The 16920-nt window shown below is 53.8% G+C and overlaps 1 protein-coding gene across 1 annotated transcript in view; it reads right to left on the reverse strand.

Annotated features, from left to right (window-relative positions):
• Positions 1–13220, reverse strand: part of VWC2 (von Willebrand factor C domain containing 2) — a 109543-nt gene extending 96323 nt beyond the window's left edge. The window contains exons 1-2 of the mRNA XM_039235664.1: positions 12807–13220; positions 12008–12721 (exon numbers count right to left, since the gene is read on the reverse strand). Of these exons, the coding sequence (XP_039091595.1) occupies positions 12008–12721; positions 12807–13220 (1128 nt within the window). The remainder of the gene's footprint in view (positions 1–12007; positions 12722–12806) is intronic.
• Positions 13221–16920: the final 3700 nt, after the last annotated feature.

The following is a 16920-nucleotide window of genomic DNA, read 5'->3' on the forward strand; positions in this document are numbered from 1 at the left end:
CATTGAGACTTGAGGGGAAGCTATTTAATGGATGCTCTGCTCATTCACAGATTCCTAAACTAAGTCCTGAATGGAAGGGACACATTGCCAACTGGGCACTGCCATGTCCCTGGGGCCAGACTGGGGCAGTAAGGGCCCGGGGAAAGATCTTAAAGTCGAACTTCTCTGTTTTAAAAATGGGAGGATCTAAAGCTTCTGGTTTTAGAATCAGAATAAAGGGTGATAAATAAATAACCCGTGCGAGAAGAAAACAAGGCTTGGTCCTCATTTTACACACAAATAACTAAAATTAAACATCTTCCAAAGATGGGGCGCCTGGGGGGCTCAGTTGGTTGAACGTCTGACTCTTGGTTTTCAGCTTAGGTCATGATCTCATAGTTCGTGAGTTCAAGCCCCACGTCAGGCTCCATGCTGACAGAGCACAGCCTGCCTGGGACTCTCTCTCTCTCTCTCTCAATCTCTCTGCCCCTCCCCAGCTTGCAATTTCTCTCTCTTCCAAAATCAATCAACATTTTAAAAAAGGCGTCCAAGGAGTAGGCTTTTAAAAGGTGGGTAGGAGAGGAGGACATGGGATTGGTTCCCTCAAGGGTCAGAAATTCAAATTTTTTCTGGGGGGGCCCATCAGGCAAGAAAACAAGGTGGTGAATCAGGTGCATGACAGCGAGTGGTGGGGACTGGGGCAAACTAGGAAGCACTTAACATGCTGAAACCAATAGGCATATCTCATCCTAACACACACACACACACACACACACACACACACACACACACACCCTGGAAGAATACAGAACCGCACTCCGTGTTGGCATTCTTCATTCGACACGGCAAGAACAAGGCTCATCCTCATCAGGGAGGAACAAAGATGACCAAAGAAGCGTGTCTGTCTCCTCTGCCCAGGGCTGGCCAGGCTCCAGGAACAGGGCCCACGCTCCCCAGCTATCAGGTGGCCATGCAGACACCCGTCTGGACAGCGTCTGAGGTCAGAGTCTGGCTGTCCTACAACTCTGTTCAGTGTGCATCAGTTGCCGATCCCGGGAAGACGCTGGACCACGGCCCAAGCCCAGGGCAATGGATGTGATCGGCTCACACCTTTGGCCCCGTGCTCCTTTTCAAAGCTGGACCTCTTCCAGAGCATTCTGGGATTACAACAGGAAGCTGCCAGCCATGTCTCCAGCTAGGGAAGTCCCCTCTTGTGGCATTTTTAAGCTCGGGTGGAGGAGACGTTCTCTTTGCTCTCAGGCACAGGTGGCAGGTCCCCGAGAGCTGACCCTTGCTGTCGCCAGGCGCAAGATGAGCTTTCTTCCTTGGCTTCCTGGAGGGCACAGGGAGCAGAGGGGATCTCTGTCATCAGCAGGAGGTGACCAGAGCCGGAAGGCTGACATCAGAGCACAGTTGATCCCTCAGGCTGCCTGTGTCCCCTGCTCCTCCCCAGAGGAAGGCAGTGGCCTTGTCTGATGTCTTTCTCTTCTAGCCTACCCGCCCCTGAAATGTCTGCATGTGTGACACAGCTGAGCTGCCAGCGGGTCGAGGCCCACATGTGCAGGGCATCCCGGCCACCTGCCCTGTGGCTGTGGGGACAGAGATGCCACCATGACATCCGGTCCACTGGCCGAGGGTCCAGTGTCCCGCAGAATAGAACCATCAATAATTCAAGAGTGGGACAAGGAGCTCAGCCATCGCTTCTGATACTGTAACGGGAATTAATAAATAAGAGACGTGGCTTGCTTGAAACGAAGTGTGTGTTTTCTGTGCTCTAACCCTCCCGCTGAGATACTGAAGTCTCTCTTTCAAGAGTCACATGACATTTGAAAGTAAAATCTAAGAAGTTGTTTTTAAAGCTGAATAAGGGAGATATGTTAGTGTCGCATGTTAATCTATGAGGAAAGCAAAGAGGCAATACAAGAGGACCAGTTGTTCTGGTAGATTCTCGTAGAGACATTACTATTTATATCTGAGCTGCCTCATGGACAACAGGTACCGAGAGCCAAGAAAGAAAGGCGTATCATCTGGAAGCAATCCGAATTTTTAAAAAAAATTTTCCCCAGAATTTTTATTTAGTTTTGAGAGACAGAGAGAGGCAGAGCACGAGCAGGGGAGGGGCAGAGAGAGAGAGAGAGAGAGGGAGACACAGAATGTGAAGAGGTTCTAGGCTCCGAGTTGTCAGCACAGAGCCTGATGTGGGGCTCGAACTCATGAACTGTGAGATCATGACCTGAGCTGAAGTCAGAAGCTTCACGGACTGAGTCCCCCAGGAACCCAGAAGCGATCTGAATTTTATCATAGGAGAGGCAGGAATGATCATCCATAGGCAAAAGGAGCTTGGTGGCATCAGTGGCCAGCAGTCCCAGAAAGCAGGAGGGGCCTTTACAATGGCTCACCGCCTATGGCATGATTCGGCCTAAAGCTTAGCTAGCTGCCCCCCACCCCCCACCCTGGTAATCACTTTTTTCCAAAAACATTTACCAGCTGTATCTAATGGCATTTCCTGTTTGTTTAAGGATAAAGTTCCAACTCAAAATCCAGGTGTCCAACTCCAGGACTCCGGAACGCTGGCCGTCAGGGGCTGTTCTCCACCCTGTAGGATTTCGGCAGCTGGTCTGGCCTCGACTTCCTGGATGTCAGGAGCATCTCACCCCACCCTGGTTTTGACAGCCAAAAACATCTCCACACATCGAATAAGTCCCCACATGGGCAACATGACTCTCAGTTGAGAACCACTGGCTGGTTCTCACTGGTACGAGTCAGTGAGTAGTAACTTCTCTTCCATTCCTTCTTGGCTCCGTGACTTGGCTTTCTGGTCCTGTTCTCCTTCCTGAGTTTCATCCTTTACACTGTGTTTTGAAGTTCCTTTACTTATAGTTCATTTGGTGGTATGCTCTATTTTTGTTTGAAAATATCTTTATTCAGACTCCTTCCTGAAGAATGGTATTGCTGGATACGTAAACTGGATGAACTCTTCTTTTCTCTTTGCTCTTTAAAGATGTTCTACTGTCTGGGAGTGTTGTTACCAGTGACAAGAAGTCAGCTTTCGGCCCAGGTACTGTATTTTGCAGGTAAAGTCTGTCTTCTCTGGATTCTCTTAAAATCTTTTGCCTTCGGTGCTCTGTAGTCTCACTATGATACGGGCTACAGGTGGATGTATTTTTGTTTATCTTTCTTTTTTAAATATTTTTTAATGTTTGTTTATTTTTGGGAGAGAGAGAGAGAGTGCGAGCAGGGGTGGGGCAGAGAGAGAGAGGGAGGCACAGAATCTGAAGCAGGCTCCAGGCTCTGAGCTGTCAGCACAGCCCAATTCAGGGCTCGAACCCATGAGCCTCGAGATCATGACCTGAGCTGAAGTTGGACGCTAAACTGAGCAACAAAGGTGCCCCTGTTTGTCTTTCTTTAATTTCACAGGGATTCCTGAATTGGAAAAATCAAGGTGTTTCCATTAGAACGTGTGGCACACCATCCCGTCAGTTCTCCCCTATCTCCTACTACCTGTTCCAGAATTCTGATCTGGTCCATGGTAACTGTTCTCTCTCTGTCCTCTGTGTACAAAACATCTCCTTCCTATGTCCCATCTGTGTGTCCGTGTTTCACTCTGGGTGACTTCTTCAAATCTATCTGCTAGTTCGCTAAATTAGCTCATAACCTGTACCTGACGTACTGTTCACCCCTCCCATTATCAATTCAACAGGTCTACAGATGTTCAACAGACCAATATCACAGGTCTACACATGTTCTACCAGATTCTTCTTTCAAAGCCCACTAGTATGGGGGATATGCCTTTTTTGTCTACCTATGCATTTAACTTCAGCATAGAGTTTTTGCATATTAAATAGTCTCATTTTGATTCCAACATCCGGGTCTCATTGGATTACTTCGGTCTCAGCAGACTCTTGCTTGTGATGCCCCTTCTTGTGTATAATTTTAGTTTTGCCATCACGTTCCTTGGAACGTTATCTGTGGGGATCCTTTGTGGCCCCGGGGGGAGAGTGCATTCCTCCTGGGAGCATTTGTTTCTATCAGATACTTGTCGGCATTGCCAACCAGGGACCCCTCCCTGCTTTAAACACAATTATCCCACCTGGATTTTCTGGACCACCCAGGGAAGCATGGATATGGGCTTCATGCTCATAAGAAAGAATGTGCACCAGACACAGCAAATGATCAGAGAAAACCTGTCAGCTCAGCTCAGCCTTGAGGCCCAGCCAGGGGGTCTGTATGCTTTTTGGGGAGAGCATGGCCTTCTGAGACACATCCTGATCTGATGTTCTCTCTCCCTGGGGCCCTGGGCTTGTCACGTGCCCCAGCCTTGGTCCCAGGCATCAGAGGGTGCTCTCAGATGGTCACCACTGCAAAGCTGACTTTCCTGGCTGGTTCCTACCTCTAGAGATTAATTTCTCTTACTTTTTTCTTTGGGGGGGTACCATTTCAGTTGTGCTTTTAAGAAGATGTGTGGTTTTTATTTTAATGCTTATTTTTGAGAGAGACAGACAGAGCACTAGTGGGGGAGGGGCAGGGAGAGAGGGAGATACGGAATCCGAAGCAGGCTCCAGGCTCTGAGCTGTCAGCACAGAGCTGGATGCGGGGCTTGAACCTAGAAACCGTGAGATCATGGCCTGAGCCAAAGTCGGATGCTCAACTGACCGAGCCACCCAGGCGCCCCAAGATGATGTGTTTTCTATGATATCTGGGATTTCACGAGTTTCGTAAGGGGTAGGTTTTCGGGCTACTAGTCTTCCCTATCCCTGGGCAAAGCATGGTCTCACCATGTTTAAAGCAAAACCCTTTCTGCCATAACTGGACAGGTGCAGAGCCCCATGGAAAATTAAGTTTCCATCCCTGTGCCATGGGCCTCGGGCTTCTGCGAGAACTCACAGGGCCATGGGCAGATGCCTGACATCATCCTTTTCTGCAGATTCGAAAGGCACTCCGTGTCCTGGCCGCACCCCAGTGCCCGACAGAAATAGAATGAGAAGTGAAATCCAGCTGGCAGGATCTCAGGCTTGGAACAGAAACAGCAAAAAAAAAAAAAAAAAAAAAAAGGATTTCCAGCTATGTGGTCAGAAACATACCGCAAAGGATGGCTGGAGGGTGCCTGGGCTGAGGTGGAAAACCGCATCTTCCACCCAAACTCACGAGTGTTCTATTTGAGACAAACTCTTATCTCTTCTCCCTAGAAACCTGTCCCAGGCTTGCTCCATCATTAAAAACAAACCTCCGACAACAGAGTCTAGATGGACGGCTTCCAGGCTGGGTGCCCTGCAGAGCCCATCATGCTCCTCAAGGCACATCGCACACCCTGGGGTAGCTGCCCGTTTACTGGAGGCGCTCCAAGGTTTGGCGTTATGTCTCCAGGATCTTGTCCAGTGCCTGGCAAATATTTACCCCAAAAAATATGTCCTAAAAATTTTTTCTTTTAATGTTTATTTTTGAGACAGAGAGAGAGAGAGCAGGGAAAGGACAGAGAGAAAGAGGGAGACACAGAATCTGAAACAGGCAGCTCAGAGCCTGACACGGGGCTCGAACTCATGAACCGTGAGATCATGGCCTGAGCCAAAGTTGGACGCTTCACTGACTGAGCCACCCAGGCACCCACCAAAAAGTGTTTTTGAATTAAAAAATTCAAGAAGGGATCTTTGTTGGCATTGATCAGATTTGGAGATACCATCCACCGAAGGAAATGCGTATGGGAAAGCCCCAGAGAGTCCCTCCCTAATGCTGAGCCTCCACAGACAGTCTTCCCAGGGACTAAAGTCCCTCCAGAGGGTTAGTCACCTCCCACAAGATGCACACTCACCAGGAAGCCCCCAGACCAGACTCATCTGGCTGCAGGCTTATTCTTTTCTTAAAATTTTTCAGAGATTTGTAGATTCTAATCGCTTTCGCATATCTCTCATTTACTTCTCATAAACTGAGAGATAAGCAGAATACTCTTTACTCTGGACCACCAGGAAATAGGAGGCTCTGAGAAGCGTTCAGGGGCACGAGAATGAATCAGCACAAGGGCTCACACAGACGTCTTTAGATGGTAAGTGCTTCTCCTAGAAGATACTGACTCTCTACTCACACTGAAGGAGCCGGACATGATGGCGCAGGATTTGGGCCCCTACAGTGAAATCTCTGCCTGTGAACAGAGAGGCATTACAAAGCCATGTGGCCGTAGTGCCATGAGTAAATGGTGCCGAGTGGGGATGTGATCAGCTGGAGCATGAAGGCCCTTCTAAAGGAGCAGCCCAATGCAGTTCTGGCAGATGGCCGCCATTTTGGGAATCATCCCATTTTGGCAATGAACGGGCAATCTTGGATGTGGACGAACGTCTCGTTTGTGTAGTATCTGCACCACTCAAACAAATGTCTTCTGTGTGTTGAGCCAAGCAGAACACCTCCTTGGGGCTGCAACTGGCTTTGCGCCACCAGTCTGCCCACTGTGGGCCTTACTGTCTGGGGCCTTGCCCACCTCTGGAGATCGACTGTCTGTCCACTGCCCACTGGAATCCTTTCCAGTTGCCCTCAGGAAGGCCCTGGACCCAAATGCTTCTGTTCTCATTCCAACTCAAGATATCCTACTTGGAAGGACGCAGATATTTATTTTGGTCTAGATGGCCTGAGTCAAGTCTACAAAAATAACCCCTTGGCCAAGTGGATCCAGCACTGGACACAATCGTGGGACAGGTGCGCCAAACCTATATGAGCTTTCCCTTCTCCAGGTACCTGGGATTCTCCCGGTCACATACAGGATGCCACTTCATGGCCATTTAGTCATGGGCATAAGATGGGCTAATTAGAAGTGCAACAGTCTAGGACTCAGATCCTGGTCACAACATTTACAAGCTCCAGGACTTGGATCAAATCACCTAACCATGTCGAATCTTAAAGGTCAACATCTGGCCACATCTCAAAATTCCAGACAAAGCATATGGACTTCTCCCTTTAAAAAATTGTTACTCTTGGGGCACCTGGGTGGTCCAGTCAGTTAAGCTTCTGACTTTGGCTCAGGTCATGATGTTACAGTTCGGGAGTTCGAGCCCTGAGTCGGGCTCTGTGCTGACAGTTCAGAGCCTGGAGCCTGCCTCAGATTCTGTGTCTCCCTCTCTCTCCCTGCCCCTCACCTGGTACTGCTCTGTCTTCCTCTCTCTCAAAAATAAATAAACATTAAAACAAATTACAACAAATTGCTAGTGTTTAAATGGCTTTGGACAGAAAGGCAGAAACTGACAAGTCCAGAATTTAGAAAATCTTACTCAGAACCCAAGCAAACTCAGACATAGCAATAGCACAAGCATCTGGCTGACTTAAGAACATTAGCTTTACACAGCTTGATTCACTGTACTTTGCAAAGGTAAATAATAAGAGTATCGTTTTACATTAAGTAACACCAACCTGAAGAATAGAAACACCAGGAACCTGAAAAATATGATGAATGTGACTCTCTCTCTCAGTTGGCACCTTTTAATAATTGCTGTAGACATCTACTTAGATGGAGCTTTTGATTCCAAATTTCATGGAAGAGTTGTTGGGGTTTTGTTTTTGTTTTTGTTTTTTTCATTACTAAACTTCTGGAAAGGAGATTTTGCAGCGGGGTTAATCATGGGTCAGACAATGATGCCCTGGGAGAGCCCGGCGGCCCCACTTCCCTGTGCCTGCAGATCTCTGTCCAGCTGCCTTCAGTTCAACAGGCCTTGCGCTTTGAAAAACAGGTGAGCAAGCAGTACTTATTAATAATGCAAAGTCTGTTTTTCTTCAAAGCCTTACACAATACCCAATCAGAGTTCCTGATCACTACGACAGCCACTGCGGACATGCGGAAGTGACCTCACACCACCCAGAAGCGAGGACGTGAGGAGTGTTAGCATTCCTGGAGGGCCTTATGCATAGGCGGGAGTTGTATACATTGATTAGACTCTATAAAGCACCGGGACAGGCTTGCAGACTCCGTTTCTAATCTCACAGTCCCCCAGGGGATCAGGAGACCCCCCCCCCCCCATAAGGGGAACCACTTAATTTTGTGGCTCAAACTGCAATCATTTCTGTTGGTAAATTCCAAATCTGACCTGTCTGGTAGTCACCAGGGTGAGGGAGGGGGATCTGACACTGCTCAACGGAGCCCCCAAGAGCCGCCTGTGCACTGTGTCCGATTCACAGATCTGCCGCCATAAAGAGTACAGTAAGTCCTAACAGCGCTCAGAATGGATAGGCACCAAGTGAGAGTGGTTTAGCTGGGCTGCCCGACGATGCTTCTGGGCCAGGGAGTTTACCATCAATCACCCTGCACCTTCTTTGTAAATTCTTTCTACAATCATACTTATCGATGCAGCCTTCCCCAGGCTGCAGTCCTTGTACCTTTTATGCTACTGCTTGTGGGGTCAACTCTGGCCTCTGACACCTGTTATCGCTATGTTACAGCCTGGACTGTGACCCCCTCCCAAATTCACATGTTCAAGTGCGAATCCCTGGGACCTCTGAACGCGACTGCATTTTGAGACAGGGTCTTTACAGAGGCAATTAAGTTAAAACGAGGTCGTAGAGGTGGGCCCCAATCTAACCTGACCTGAGAGAGGAGACTGGACACAGATGCACAGAGAGGGTGAACTTGGTGAGGACACAGGGAGAAGACAACCATCTACATGCCGAGGAGGGAGGTCTCAGAAGAAACCAACGCTGCCCCCACCTTGATCTTGGACGTCCAGCCTCCAGAACTGTGAAACAGTAAATCTTTATGATTTAAGCTGCCCCACCTGTGGTCCTTTATGATGGCGACACTAGCAAATGAGCACATCCCCAGGAAGCGGAAAACACGTGAAAATGCCATTCATTTATAAAAGATATAAACCAATAGGTTTCCAAAATTGGATACCTGCTCGTATAAGTTGAAGAACAGGCCACTGGGTAGAATTTGAGAGGCAGTGGAGAAAACTCTACCAGCACCTGTGATTTTATGTGGATCTACAAATTAAGTTGCAAATAGCCCTAGAGCAATGAGGATGTGACTCTAATTGTTATTCGCATAAGATGACTTCGTGGACTCGGTGAGTGAGGTCTTCTGCTGACATCTGGCTGAGATCATCACCCAGGCTGTGAGGAACAGGGACTATGATGGCATCGGTAGGGAGCAGGGAGAGAAGGGAAAAGACAGAACTGTGAAAAGTGGGCAAGGAGCCACGTGCCCACGGAAGAGCAGCCCAGGAAGTCAGGGAAAAGCCACATCTGTGCAGGGGCCCGACACACAGAATCTCAGCACCAGACGTGATCTTCATCCCAGACAGATGCCCGGAGAGAGCACTCGGCCTCCAACACTACCTCCCTCTCTCTAGGGAAGCAGAGAACAGACGCTTTAAACACCTGTGTGCCTCCCAGGGAAGGAGACCCAGAACTGGCCTCCCTTTCACTTCCTTCCTTGCTGCAGTGAACACCATTCCATGCAAGACCTACCTGGACCACACCCCAGTTTTAATTAGATTATCTTCGGAGAAGAGCAAAGCGCTTCAGACAGGACACGCTTTCCTTTTCCACTGCCTGTACACGGTGTTGTGCAAACTACAGCCTAGACTGGGGGTTGTCTCGCTGAAGCCCAGAAACTCCAGAGCACGCAGGTTAACACGGGCTGTGTCCCAGCGCTCAGCCACCGCCACCGGGCATAACTACAACCCACGGTCACAGAAATGAGCATGATATATACACTGCGCAGAATGAAATCATTAGGAAGGTGCACATATTAGAGGAGCGAGCGTGTCATCAAATGTATGGAGCTGCTTTGCAACGCTCATGCACGTGTACAACCTGGCAGCTGCCAATGATTGGATGAAAGTTAGGAATGAAGTATCACTTGGAGATGAGAGATGTACTCAACACTCAAAGGACAGGTTCACGGGTATCTGATTTCTTCCCAAGATCATATCTGTCCCATCTCCTATTTGTGGCTAACATCTCACATCTCCAGAGCCTGCAACACATTCTGTTGCTGGTCCCCGATTTTCGAAAACAGGAATCAAATAAGAGCCCCCCGCCCCTCCCTGGCTCACAAAGGCAGCTCTGTGGCATCCAGCACTTAGCGATGAATTACTAAAATACAAGTTTGAATTCTTCTTTCTTTCTATCATCTCAGGTAGATGATCGGCCACCCTATGATGTGTCTAGTCTTTTTAGATCAAAATGCAACACTTCCTTGGCCGACTTCATGAGACTCTTTTAAGAAATGACTACAAAATGACATACAACACAAACAACAAATGTTAACTAATAAAAACTAATGGCTTGCGTTTGTTCTTAAAACTTGTATAGATTTTCTCATGAGCCTGAAACTCCAGAGAATTATTTTGTTGGGCCCAAGCCTCCAGCCCCCACCCAGGCCAACATGGAAGGTTCTTGTGGCTTTTGCCAGGACCTTTGCCTCGGCACCAACACATCTGCAGAGACAGGTGCCCGGCTTCCCACCAGCAAGAGCATCGTGGGGGCAGGGCGCCTACCTAACTCCTGGTGTGCAGTCAGGGTCTGGTTCATGGTTGTTTCTCGACAAAGTTGTCCTTGTTTCTCCAAAGGGCTGGAGCGAACAACTATGCTCAACAGGCAGCCCTGGGGATGCACCCTGGGCGTGAGGTCCTTAGAGCTCCCACAAGTCTTAGGTAAGAGAGTAGGGAAAACAATCCCAGAGGGGAGATGTGCTTTGTCCGTGTCGTGCAGCTGGTTAGTGGCAAGGCCAGGATGGACACCTGTGTTTCCTGACTCCGAAGCCCGGCATTCTTTCCACACGTGGTACCTTATCTACAGATCAGTCCTTTCTGGCTTTCTATTTCCACTATGCTGAGGATTGATGCCTAAAATTCCTTAGGGATTGTCCCATCCCGAGCATATCCTAAATGTATGGATCTCAGAAGCTGAGTTCCAGGGGAGACGCCAGCAGGATCACTTTCACCACCACCACCTCCCCCCCTTCCCTGCTCAGCACTGGGGGCTGCAGGCCCCAGGGCGCCCCCTGCCGCCCAGGAAATCTCTCTCAGCCAGGTCAACAGGCCATGGCCAGGCAGGCCATAGGTAGGGGGTCTGGATGAAGACCTGTGCGGTTCCGCCCAGGCCCCCAGGGAGACGCAGGGCGTTGGAGTTCCCCAAGGGACCAGCACTGGCAAAGGGCCAACATCTCCACCCAAACCTGCGCCCCAGGAAGGCTGGGCTTCTGTCTCGCATAGCGCACAAGTGGAAAAGCCTGACACACGAGTCTGCTTCTCAACAGCTGTCTCGTCTGCACCCTGTCCTTTCAATGTTCTGTGCCTCAGTTTCCTCTTCTCCATCAACTGGAGATCACAGGTAATCACCTCTTTCACAGCATGCCGTGAGGTTTAGCCCCGTTAATGCACAGGAAAAGCGCAGCCTCCAACCTGACACACAGTGAGCACCGGGGAGATGGCCAGTGCTGTAAGTATTGTTACTAGTTCGCCCCTAAAGTAATAATAATAGACAACCCTAAACTGGACTTTCTGGCTTTTGCCATCCCCTGGTTCTGGCATCCAATGAGCAAGCATTTTCTTTTCCTTTTCCTTTTGAGGACATTTGCGTGATACCCCAACCTATAATCTGGGGAGACGGCTTATTTATAGGAATAGTCTCCCTTAATTAGCTATTAGCCGAAGACTAGGTCCCAAATGGCACGCCAAATTACCCTGTGTTTGAAAACGGGTTGAGCGTTTCAGCTGCCACGCTTTTGAAATCAGGAGCAGCGGGTTACCAGGAACAGCGCAGCCAGTTAGTGCTCCGGGGCCGGCAGTCCCTTCGGTGCCGCGGGCCTCACCCTCTCCAAACCCTCCTCCGGCGATGACCTAAGGAATTAATGTGGATCGGCCCCACTTTGCCTTAAAGATTACCTCTGCTCTGAAAAGAGAGATCGTGTTGAGGGGACGCGAGCACAGCGCTGTCCGCCTCTGGGCACCCGAACGCGCCTCTTCTTCAAAGCGGGGGCGCCTAGCGCGCGGGGAGGTTTCACCCCGCGGCGGGAGGTGCCGAGTGGCCCCGGCGGGCGCTCGCCTCTTACCACGAACTCCTCCAGAGTCTGGTAGATCTTGCCCCGGAACTCGCAGTAGTTCTTCCTCTCCTTGCACTGCGGGCAGCACTGGCTCGTGTCGACGTGGATGCAGCGCGGGTGCAGCCGCGGGCACTCGGGCTGCGCGCACAGCGGCCCCTCCTCGGTGCACAGGCAAGGGCAGGCGGAGGGGCCCGGAGCGAACTTCTCCCCGATGGCGTACACGAAGCCGCTCTCGTCCACGCAGCCCTTGCCGCGGTAGTCCGGGTACGCGTACTCCTCCGGCGGCTCCGGCGTGGGCGCCAGGTCCGGGCCGGCCGCGTCCTGGGCGGCGGCGGCGGCGGCCAGGGGCTCCCCGTGCGGGGTGTCCCCGCGGGGCCGGCCCTGCAGGTCCCCGGCCTTGGCGCCCCCGCCCTGGGCGGCCCAGGCCTGCTTCTGCTTGCTCCACGCGTCCCGGCCGGCGAGCCCGCGGCCGCCCTTGCCCTTCCAGTCGCGGCCGCCGCCGCCGCCGCCGCCCTCGTCCCTCGCGGGGCGCCCGAGCTCGCTCACCCGCCCCGGGCCGTCCCGAGACGCGTGCTCGCGCTTCTCCGGGCCCGGCTGCTCGGGCGCCTGGGCCAGCTTCTCCAACGGGATGCTCGGACTGCACAGAGCCACCATCAGGCAGCAGGTGACCAGGAGGGAGCTGGACAGCGCGCCAACTGCCATCGCAGGGGAGCGGGGCACCCCCTACCACGTCCCGGCGGGCGGGCGGGCGGGGAGCGCGGCCGAGGGGCGAGTCGCATTCACGGCCCGGGGGCGCGCCGCCGCCAGCCGGGAGCCGCCGTCCCTGCGGAGAGAACAGCAGCACAGCTGAGCCCCGCGGCCCGCGCGCGCCCGGCCCCCGCCCGGCCCCGGCGGCGCTCCGGAGCCACGAGCCGCGCGGCGCGGGCGGGGGCCGGGCGCTGCCCCGCGTCGGGGCCCAGCCGGCCCCCCAGACCTCACAGATGGTGCACACGGACGTGGCAGCGAGGTCCCGGGGAGACGCCGGCCCGCGGCGGGTCTCCCGCGGAGGGAACGGCCCTGGGCGGGTGGCGGAGCCGAGGCCGCCGCACCCGCGCCCCCTGCGAAACTCGGATGCAGCCACATAATCCGGGAGCTCGGGATGTGCCCCCTGGGGTGCTAGCCACGCGGTCCCATAGGATACTAAACGGAGAATTCCGCAGTGGAGTTGGACGCGGGAGACCATGCGGGATGATCAGGGAGGGGGGTGCGGGGAACCCTCCCTGGCTCGCCTTAGGGCGTTGGGGGAACGGGGCGGGAGGGGGTTAACAGAGCTCCCAGGACCCCGCGATTCATTCCCAACAACTTTTCAAACGCCTGCAGGGCAGGGAGCGGAAGCCGCTTCCCCGTCCTCCTCCCCCGGCCCCAAAGCCGGGAATCTGGTCTCCCACCGCCCCCGGCGGCGGGCTCCGGGGTCCCGGAGGCTTCGGCTCCTCCACCGGTCCCCGCGCGCCCGCCCGCCCAGACCTCGGCGACTCGGAGGGTTGGCGAGAGACCCCCCCCCCCCCCCCCGCCTCCCGCGCCGGCCGCAGCGCTGCATTCGTGACCGCTTTCAACCAGGATTGGGGCGTGGGGGGGTTTCGTAGCGGCGGGGCAGAAGTGCCCAGGCAGCACCGAGGTGTGCGGTGGGGCGCGAGGGCCGGGGATGCAGGGCGGGGGCGAGTCCCTCTCACTTTCTCCCCGACTCCGAAAGCCTCTCTGGATCTCAAAGTTTCTGCCGCCCAAAGGGGCCATGAGAACCCTAGACGCTTCAGGGTGCGGGCAACCCAGCCTCGGCCCACCTCGCTCTCCACTCTCCACCCCTGTGCCGGGCGCGCTCCAGGGGCGTCTTTACCCCGTCCCACCACCACCACCACCACCCAAACGCCCCTCCAGGAGAGCTGGGTCAACAGTGCCCTGGCTCGATGGACCTCAGCCCGGGGTGAGCCGCCAGATTTACAAACTTGGGGTCGGGGGCGGGAGGATGGGGTCCTCCCGAGCAGCAAGAGGGCAGAACGTTGCGCCGGGCGCGGACACCCCACATGCACCCTCGGGTCCCGGGGGCGGGCGCCCAGCCTACGTACATGAGCGCAGGGCGCGGGCCGGGCGCCGGGCTGGCGGAGGGCTCCGGAGTGGCAGCGGCGGGCGCGGTCCCAGGGCGCCGGCGCCCACCCTCCGGCCGGCGGGGGAGCCGCGCGGGGCGGCGAGCGCAGCCCCACCTGCGCGCTCCGCCCGGCGCGTGCACCCGGCTAGGGCGGCTCCGCGGGCTGGCCCGGCGCGCTGCCCAACCCGTGTCCGCGCCCGCGCCGCCCTCCGCCGCGCCGCCCCGGGTCTCGTCCCCGCGTCTCCGCCGCCGAGCGCGCCCTGGGGGCCGCCGGGCTCGGCCTCGCCTCCTCCACCCGCTGGGCGCGGGCAGATCGCCGCACCCCGCGACCGCGGGCCGGGCCGCCGCGGCGCGTCCGAGGGCGAGGAGACGCCCGGAGCGCGGGCGGGTGGCACCGAGGCCGGCGAGGGAGCCCGCGCGCCCGCCTCCGCCTCCCCCGCCCCGCGCGCTCCCCGCTCCCTCCGCGGCGGCCCTTGCTCTCTCGCCAGGCGTCGCTGCGCCGGCCCCGCGCCGCGGGGGGTTGGGGACCTGTCGCCCCCTCGCTCCGGGCCCGGCGGCGCGACCCACCTGTTAGACCCCCCCCTCCCCCCTCCTCCCCGCGCGGCTGCCGCGCTCCGCCTAGTCACTCACTCTCCACTGGACCTTTCATCCGCGCCTTTTCTTTTCCTTGATTCTTTGCTTTAATGTCTTCCTTCCTAATTGGCCCCCTCTGGCCTTCCTCCCCGCGGACAGCTGGGTTTTGCCGCTGCTGGAAAACCGGAGCCAAACTGCGTTCGATTTGGAATTCGAAGGCCGCGTTAGCTCGGCCGACTGTTGGGAGTTACTTGCCTCTTTACATTCGGCGACCCAGAGGTATAGACGTGTGAGAGTAAGAAACGCATAAAAATCCACACAGCGTCCCTTCTGAACGTCTGCCAATCTCGCTCCCGCCCCCCGGCCCCCGTTCCCTGCTCGCTCGCTCTCTGTCCGCCACGAGTGGAAACGTTTCGGGTTAATTGTTGTAAGGATGCTAAACTGCTGAGCGGAGCCCCGTGCGGTTCAGACGTGGATTTGCTCTTTGATCCTGGGCATCGGATGTGTTACTTTTCTTGGATGCAGGAGGGGGGGGGGGGGGAGGGAAGTACCTGTTCAAATTAACTCCAAAAATGGAATTTTTATAAGGCTTGTGTGCCTTCCCGGAGCAATGTTAACCTGAGAATCGCTGAGAATGCTCAGATGCAGAACACCCCTCTTCCCAGAAATGTCAGGCTCTGAGGGGGTGGGAGGGGAGGAGGACCCCGAGACGAATTCCTGTTCTCCCGCACCTCTTTATAGGGGACCAGCCAGATGAACATGGGGCGCCACAAAGGACAGGGAGCCACAGGAAGCCTGAGGGCAAGCTGCTTCCCCTTGTCCACAAAAACAAAAACAAAACTAACCAACGAGCAAAAAAAACCCCAACAACCCAAACCAAAAAACCCCCAAAACAAAACAAAACAACAAAAAACAAAAATAAATAAATATAAAGTTAAAAAGCCATGGCTAAGGATTTCTACGTCCACAATGATTTGAGCCTTTCTGCCTTAAAGCCCCTAATGTCCCTTCTTCCTGTCACCTCACCTGGAGAGGCAGGTCACATGGTCCCAGGCTAATTCTCCTGCGGTGTTTAACTTTCACATCTGTTTTGCTAAGTGCTGTCACGTGGTTGCACTGGGGGTGGTCCCAAGCACAGGTAGCTAATAATACAACCCTCCCCTCCGAGTATGTGGGCAAGATTGACTTCTAGCTGAAAAATTGGTTGGGGGTCCGATTGAGGGAATCACGATGTCTCTGTATCGATCCCACCTCAATCAGTGTTCCCGTGGAATCAGAAAGCCTTTGTCCCAGCCGCCTGGGCACAGTGGAGAGCCACGATTATGACAGTGAGGCTAGCACGAAGAAGCCTGACAAAATTAGGAGCTAATTGTGCGACCCAGCATCCAAACCACTTTCTGTCAGAGGCTCTCAGAGGTGGTGGGATGAAATGAAGGGGGAAAGCAATTTTAGAAGTGCTTCTGTCCTTAGTGAAGAAAAACAATACAGCAGCCTTGATTAGCTGAGAAATTCAAGGAAGTGTTGGGATTTTGCAGGCTTCAGAATTTATTGTGTTGGCCACAAATTGTTCAGATCCTTCCTCCCTCCTTCTCTCCCTTCCTATCTTCCTTCCTTATTTTCCTTCCTTCCTTCCTTCCTTCCTTCCTTCCTTCCTTCCTTCCTTCCTTCCTTCCTTCCTTCCTTCCTTCTTTCCTTCCTTCCTCTCCTTCTGTATTTGTCTACTGTCTCCTCAGGCTACAGATTAAGAGATGGCAGCAGAGACCTGGTATCTCAGGGGCTTTGTTTTTTCATCTTCAAAAGGAAGAAAAGAGAATCTCCAAATGGATAGGAAGCCCAGCGTAGTCTTGGACCGTGGTGTATTTCTGCCCCAAATCTGTTCCCTCCATCTTTCCTTCTGGGAGCCAGAGTTAAGCATGGCCTCGCTTACTCAACGGTGCATCTTAGAGTAAGTGCCCATCCGTCCTGAGCAGCAGACAGAGGAGATTGGTTTCCAGGCCAAGGTCAAAGTTGACTCTTCTCTTGTCTCTTCTATTTTAACTTTTTAAGTTTATTTATTTATTTTGAGAGAGAGAGAGAGAGGCAGAGAGAGAGAGGATCCCAAGCAGGCTCCGCACTGCCAGCGCAGAGCCAGACACAGGGCTTGAACTCAGGAACTGCAAGATCATGACCTCATTTCGTGCAGAACTTTGGCACAGCCACATTTAACTTGAATTCCAGACTCTGACCGGCA

The sequence above is a fragment of the Hyaena hyaena genome, unplaced genomic scaffold (genome assembly GCF_003009895.1).
Source record: "Hyaena hyaena isolate Hyena2069 unplaced genomic scaffold, ASM300989v1 scaffold_101, whole genome shotgun sequence".
NCBI classification, from domain to species: domain Eukaryota; kingdom Metazoa; phylum Chordata; class Mammalia; order Carnivora; family Hyaenidae; genus Hyaena; species Hyaena hyaena.